The 7,466-nt window shown below is 41.3% G+C and overlaps 1 protein-coding gene across 1 annotated transcript; it reads left to right on the forward strand.

Annotated features, from left to right (window-relative positions):
* The first annotated feature begins 966 nt into the window (after positions 1–966).
* On the forward strand, positions 967–6,876 carry LOC138962586 (AP-4 complex subunit beta-1-like). Its single transcript, XM_070334451.1, has 3 exons — positions 967–1,088; positions 3,589–3,790; positions 4,915–6,876. The coding sequence occupies exons 1-3, from the start codon at positions 984–986 to the stop codon at positions 6,228–6,230; spliced, it is 1,623 nt and encodes a 540-aa protein (XP_070190552.1). The 5' UTR covers positions 967–983; the 3' UTR covers positions 6,231–6,876.
* The last annotated feature ends 590 nt before the right edge of the window (positions 6,877–7,466 follow it).

The raw sequence follows: 7,466 nt of genomic DNA on the forward strand, positions 1-7,466 counted from the left end.
GAACAATTCGAAGTTGTGAAAGTTTAAAAAAAGAAAAGCCCGGAAGCAGGGTCACGCAAGGGTCGTAGCAGACGACGGCCGGTTTATCAGTGCAAATCGCCGTTCCTCTCAACAGTCAAAAGCCATCGCTAGAGTTCTTGTGAACCACAGCCGTTGTTTCGTGCATAAAAAAACGTGCTATTGTAGATAAGCTCACGTCGAGTCGCACTCATTCAAATGACTAACTATGACGACTGCATTGTGAAAAGGGAAAACTGGATCACACGGGTTCACGATGGCCCAGGGGTAAGATAAACCACGCAAAAATAAATGCTTTGAAAATTGTTCGCTCTTTACGGAGGGCACCTAGGATGTTCTCAATTGGTGAGTGTTTAAATGAAATGGTGTTTGTACTGTGTGTAAAAGCCTGACCGTATCTGTGATGGTTTACGGGAGGCTTACTGTGCCTTTAATGTTACTGATTACAAATCATGATATGTATTTCTATGTGTGAATGGAAGAGAATTAAAAAAAAATAATAAAAAAGTGCAAAAGTTGTCATTTTGTGTTGAACAAACAATAGATCCAGAGGAGCGAATAACTGTGTGGTTGTGTTTACTTTGACAAGTGCTTTCTGTACCTGCAACTTTTACCGTGACCGTGATTTGCCACTGGTGTTCGTGATCGTGAAAACAAAAATCAAGGTAACTGTGATCGTGAAAGCTAGAATTTCCCTTCTCGTGATCGTGATCAGTGATACCCCCCCCTTTGGGGCCATCGGCTTAAGGCTGCTCCGCCCCTGGTGTGTGTGTGTGTGTGTGTGTGTGTCTGTGTCTGTGTCTGTGTCTGTGTATGCGTGTCTGTCTGTCCTTCTGTGGTCAGTATTTAATTTTAACAAGATCTGAATTCTTTCAAGGGGCATAATCAAGCCAAGGAACAGATTTGATTTTACATGGTGGTCTCCCGTTGTTTGTTACTGATCACGTGGTGTACTGTTGTTCAAAATGGCGGTGCATCGTCTGGATCGCGAGAAAACTGTCCTCGCGAAACAACTTCAAGATCCCCTGATCATGGGAGATGATTACCAGCGACGATTTTTGCTCGCAAAGGTGAATATTTTATTTTTAAAACACAGAGGGGAATAGAGATATAGCAAGGAGGTGATTGTAAGGGGAAGAAATTAAGTTCCAAGTTCCAAATATCCTTTTGCCACAGTGTGTTTCATTTTCGTTTTACTCTGTTTGTGAATGGGTTCTTACCTATATCTCAAAAAGAAGGGGGTACATGAACCTGTTGCTGGAGCATTCAGGGGGAGGGGGAATGTCACTGTAGTGCTTAGTCATAAGTTAGTGTGTAATTACAGTAAATGTTGAACTAAACTGTATCATGGAAAGAGAGGCCGGGTGGTAGCATTTTGTGTAGTACTATTATCTTGGTTTTAAATGGCAGTGGCTACGGTTACGCCTTTTTTATGGCGTAATCCTATTCGGACGTTCTATAGTTACAGCATGACGTCATTTTGATGCGGGTAAGCAAGTACTGTATACTGTCGTAACCCGCTCGCTAGAGACTACCGTTGCGCATTTGTTCACGGCGTACAGTCATTCCGCCGTACTATGATTACTGCACCAAGCTATTTCGTAGTACAGTGTTGTTGTAGTATTTTTCTGTCATAAACCGCTGGGTGGAGTGCATGACTGTGAGGATTTATGACTGAAGGAGCGCAATAATTATTGAAGGGACGAGAACACCGACCAGACGATGTGTGCGTCATTGCTGTTTTTGTTTATGATTTGAACATGATTATCAAAAGAAAACAACATATTCTTTTCTTTAATAACCGATGAAAACTGATGTGATGTTGGCATGCTGGTGTGTCGCTGTGCGTCCTAAGATGGTGTCCGATGGTGACTTAATTGGTCAGGTGTTATCATGGAGTAGTGATGCAAAAGGATTGCTGTCATTGTTTATTGGTGAGAAATTGAGTCTTTTGGGGGCTCGTTTTCACTGCACCTGCAGAGTTTGTGATGACTGAACGTATAGCTGGACGAAAGCGTTCTTTTCAAACTGACCGAGATAGCTTTTTGCAAACTATCGTAGGATTAGAATATACTTCCTACTGTTAATAATGCATCTCTGTGAAGCCCGGTCTCCATGACAGAAGTACACCGGCCTGCATACAATACAAAACGACAAAACACTGCTCAAGCACCGCTGGACACATCCAAATTCAATCGTAAAATGACCACCTTGCCCAACCAAAACTGAAAGTGAATATCGCAAGAGCTTCCAATGGTGGTGTGGTTCAACCCTAGCACAGTGGAGTGAGGTTACGCTGTCCGTGACAAGAAATTCTTTATGACGTAACCCTAGCTCGACCAAGCAGAGTTACACCGTGGGGGCATCGCTGTGGGACCAAAATATCTTAGTGGAGCAACCGTAGCACAGTAGAGCAGAGTTACAGAGGCGTAACTGTAACCACTGCGTTTTTAAATTGAACTTGAGAAGGCATGGCTTAATTTTATGGTGTTGATGCCCACTGTCAATTTATGTCACCAGTCATGGATTAACTTAACTTTCTCTTTGTATGCATTGATGATGTTCCAATCTCCAAACCCCCCTTAGCTTGTTTCATGTTTGTTTCACTGCTCGCATGTTGGCATCAAACATTGCATCAAACATTCCAATTAATGGAATTTTAAAAAAGCTGGGATGAACAAGATGGTGCCAAATACCATTGAAACATCTTTTGTATTAATAAATTGAAACCCCTCTTTCAATTCCTCAAACAAATTGAGAAAATGAGGGCTTATGAAGGAGGTACATGTAAACTAAAAATTGAGGTAAATTTACAGAAGGTAAGAAAAGATCATTTTACAAAGTAAGGTCTAAACCTTCGCCCAACCGGGTTATCGACTACACACGGAAGACATCGTGGAGCCGTGCGGACCCATGCTTCTTAAAGAAGAAAAAATATGCATACCCTTCCGTGGACCCATGCTTTCCAAAGAAGCAAAAACGTGCATCCCCTTCCGTAGACGCCGTGGGTAAATTTCCGCGGGAAGTAATTAAATAAAATTATTAATTTAATTATTACCGTGCGGACTAAATCTTCTCAAAAAAGGAAAAACGTGAATACCATTCTGTAGACGTCGTGGGGCCGTGTGGACCCACATTGTTATGTATTAATTTCGCTCCACGCGACTTGCTTATTAACTCCAAAATCAAACAGATCGTAGAAAATGATGTTTAGAGCCAATACCTCAAGGTTTGTGATTTCTCTCCCTAGTTTTTATGTAAGTTCCTTCAGTTTGAGAAACATGGGTCCGCACGGCCCCACAATGTCTTCCGTGTGTAGTCTAAATTTGACCTTTGTTTTTTTAATTACTTCTCGCTGAAATTTAATGATCTTTTAGGACATACGAGCTTTGTAGGTGTCTGATGCATTCTTAAAAGCTCATTAAAAAATTCTTACAGGTTTAAGAGATATTTGCAATTAAACACCCTTCTGGGTCCACACGGACCCACGACGACCGGCGAAGGTTAAAGGGGGCAGTCTTATCTAAGAAAGGGGGTTCCACTGTATTTTTTTCCTTCATTTATACACAGGTGCTGAGCTACACAAATGAGGGAGAAGACATGTACATGTTACTGCCCAGTATGGTCAAGCTGCTGGCCCACCCTGACCTGTGTGTGAAGAAGCTGGCCGGGGAGGTCCTCATTCAGCACCGGAAGGACACCACCGAGATGGTTCTGTTGGCCATCAACACACTGGTTCAAGACGCTGAGGAGAGCAACCCTATGATCAGAGGTGAAGACCAATAACTAGGGTTTTGCTTGTAATTTACATTTTAGTGTGGATAGTGTAGATTTTACTTGGACTTTTAACAGGTTTTTGCTTGCAATTCTACATTTCAGTGTGGATAGTGTAGATTTTACTTGGACTTTTAACAAGGTTTTTGCTTTTAATTCTTTATTTTTGTGTGGATAGTGGAGATTTTACTTAGAGTTGTTTTTTTTTTTTTTTTTTTTTTTTTTTTACCTCAGTTGCATGCAAGGCTGCTTCAAACCATCTTTTTTTCCTCTTTGGTTTTTATTTTCTTCTTTTTTGTGGTGAGCATATCCTTCTTCATTGGTCTTTCTTTTTTTTTTTCAATGAAATTTTAATTTAATCTTTTACATTACAGGTTACATTTCCATCAAATTGCTTTTTAATTCAACAACAATCTAACTAAGGACAATGGGGATAAACCTTTCGTAGCGCAAGTTCTTGTTGAAATACAATTTCCAATGGAATACGCGATTTAGTTTTCTTAACTTTGCTAATGCTAATGCACATTTTTGCTATCAATAAAACATGGTTAATTAACACTGATTCCTGACATTTTTCAATTCCGAATAATACATCTGTAATAGACAATAAGAAAGCCCGACCTGTCAGACTGTTCAACATTTGTTCAATATAAGTCCAAAACCTTCTAATTCGGGGACACTCATAGAAAAAGTGTTCCATGACATCCAAAATATGTGGGCACTCGTTACAGTTTTTGGTTTGACTTACTTTCATTTTATGTAATAAAATATTGGTGGGATATAAATTGTGACAAATTTTCCATTGCAACACACGCAGGCGCACTTCTTTTTTACTTAGAGTTAGATTTTTCTTTTTTCATATCAGTGGTAATAAATTGATGTAATATCTTGGACACGACGTAAAGGCAGTTAAATGTGGAGTGTGTCTGTGTGTGTCAGAAATGTTTATTTTGTTTTGTTTGAATGTATTGATTAATGTAATCAAGTATGTATACATTTATTTTTTTTTTTTTTCAGTATCCTCTGTGATGTAGATCTCGAATAGCAGCCCAATGTAATGACAGTGCACCGACTGCAGCTGTTTTCATCTTAGTTTCTTGTTCTTTTCTGTATTTGTTCAAGGTCTGGCACTGAGGACACTGTCATCACTGCACCACGAGGCAGTCACAGAACACCTGGAAAGGATCCTCGTCAAAACCTTGTCTGACAGGAGTGCTCAGGTGCGCAGAGTGGCTGTCCTCGCTTGTGCAAAACTTTACCGCAAGTCACCGTCTTCAGTCCGAGAAGCCGGCATTATCGATATTCTTTACGGAATGATCAGGGACCCAGACCCGACAGTCGTCATCAACTGTCTATCAGCATTGGAGGAGATACTGAAAGAAGAAGGGGGTGTAGTCATCAACAAAGCAATTGCCTATCACCTGGTGAAAAAACTGCAGTCTTTTCCGACTTGGTCCCAGGTTCAGGTGTTGGTTTTTTTGAAAAAGTACTCCCTTGCTGACGAAGAGGAAGCGTTTGATGTCATGAACGCGACAGACTTTTGCTTGGAACAGAACAGTGCTACGGTGGTTGTCACGTGTCTCGAGCTTTTCCTGCATCTTCTTCGTGACCTGCCGCACCTGCACGCGGAGGTCTTCAAACGTTCTCAGGCCAGCTTGACCGGTCACCTCAGCTCGGGCAACGTTGAGCTGATCTACTTCATCATTAACGTCATCCTGGGTGCGCCCAAAGAAGCCCAGGCTAACTTCAGTCAAAACTTCCACTCCTTCTTCTGTCACAACAAAGACCCTCTCTACCTCAAGCTGAAGAAAATAGAGATTCTCCCAAGGTTGATTACGGAAGAAAACGGCATCTCTGTTCTTGAGGAGCTGAGTTTGTACTGTGTCAGCGGATCCACCGATGTGTCTTTGCATGCCATCCGAGCTTTGGGACTCATTCAGCAAGAAAAACTCTTTCTGTCGGAAGCTTGCTGCAAGAAATTTCAAGCTCTGATTCAGAGTTCCTCTCCAAGCATTGTGTCAAACCTCTTGCAAGTTCTACAAGACTTAGAGATCGCTGAGACAACTTTCTGGGAGAACTTGCTGTCACCAAAGTGTCAGAGTTTCAACACTATCACCGATGACAATGGCAGGGCGGCGTTTCTGTACCTGCTAGGAGAACACTTGTGCGACTGTGAAGACGCTTTCAGGGTGGTTGAGCAATGTGTGGATGAGTTTGACGACTTGAAAGACAGACATGTGAAGGTTCATCTCCTTGATGCTGCCACCAAGATGTTTTTGGTCCATCCGTTTGAGCTACAGGGTCTTCTTGGGTCTCTGTTAGAGATGGCTGCGGCGGATTCTGATTTGGAAGTGAAGACTCGCGCCTGTTTCTTGTATCGTCTGCTTGAGAGTGGTGCTGACACTGCAAAGGCTGTCTTGCTAAATATACCAACATAGTGCACCATCTGCGGTTTCGGACTAATTTTGTTTAGCTTCAGTTGATTATGCTGTTTACGTTACTGATGACCATAATATTTTCTAACTGTATTTGGAATCAAACAGTGATATATAAAAAGATGCAGAAGTTTGGTTCTTATGTTTGAGACTTGTAATTTGTTATGGTTTCGGTTTAAGGAGGATTATTTGAACAACGGCAGTGAATTAGCATTCCTGACAAGATTTCATCAAACGCTAAACCGTTAGTGAATAGATAATTCACACATTGGCAGTCTCTTTGTTTTTGGATTTGCTAAACCGTAAACGTAGAAAGCAAACACTGTTGTTGGTGTTCGGAGATATGCCAAAAAACTGAATTCATGAAATTTTATTAGACCTGTTTCCTTTTCATGCACTGATTAACTAATATAAGTGTAAGCTTAGTATGGAATTTCAGGGAATTGTTTTAGATCCCTTAACATTTTTGCACAAGTGTACGTCTCAATTCAAGGGGCACTACTTGTACTCTGTTGTCCGAATCACTCTCTGGTCCTGAAAGAGATTTACTTCCCTTAGATTAGTTTTAGTTTTACAGCGACTGAGTGGTGTTAACGTCGCTTTGTTAGCGGTTATATGCATTTATGAGAAAGAAAAACACATATTTTAAAAAAATATTCTTCCGCGTTGTTTCGTTTCCTTATTTATCACAGTTGATATTCCACTCTGTTTGTCTGTGCTTAGGGCTGTGCATATCATGTGTAAAAGGTGTGAGTGTGTGGCAATGCTCATTTTTGTCCAAGGTGTCTTTTGTGTCTAGATCACTGCTTTTTTATCGCCAAAAAAAATCTAGCACACAATTGAGGGTGTAAGCAACCTGTCTGGTAAACCATGCATGCCAGAACACGAAAAATAAGGTGGGGGGGGGGGGGGGGGGGGGGGGGGGGGTCCTCAGAGGGGGTTATTAGTTTTTTCTCTCAGTTGTGGTGCCTTGAAATTTGATCTAACAGAATATGGGGGGGGGGGGGGGGGGGGGGGGTATCTGACTTTCTTTGCTATTCTTGCAATATTTTCTTTTGATGGTACAGATTGAAAAGAAAAATTCTGTTGGGAAAGGGAGGGGGGGTATTTCCTATACTCTGCAACGCTGATGTTCACATAAAAAGCTGTTGGTGGATACTTTTAAGACCTCCAAAAATCTGACCAGTAGTCTTGGAAAATTAATATTAATGGGGGTCCATTTGCAGACATGTATTAACA

This window comes from Littorina saxatilis, linkage group LG3 (assembly GCF_037325665.1).
Source record: "Littorina saxatilis isolate snail1 linkage group LG3, US_GU_Lsax_2.0, whole genome shotgun sequence".
Classification (NCBI taxonomy): domain Eukaryota; kingdom Metazoa; phylum Mollusca; class Gastropoda; order Littorinimorpha; family Littorinidae; genus Littorina; species Littorina saxatilis.

What these genes read in the sequence shown, in the direction of transcription:
- LOC138962586 (XM_070334451.1), top strand. Translation starts at nt 984, where the DNA reads ATGGCGGTGCATCGTCTGGATCGCGAGAAAACTGTCCTCGCGAAACAA. An exon ending in GACGATTTTTGCTCGCAAAG is followed by an intron (nt 1,089 to 3,588) that starts GTGAATATTTTA and finishes ATTTATACACAG; the next exon opens with GTGCTGAGCTACACAAATGA. An exon ending in GAGCAACCCTATGATCAGAG is followed by an intron (nt 3,791 to 4,914) that starts GTGAAGACCAAT and finishes TATTTGTTCAAG; the next exon opens with GTCTGGCACTGAGGACACTG.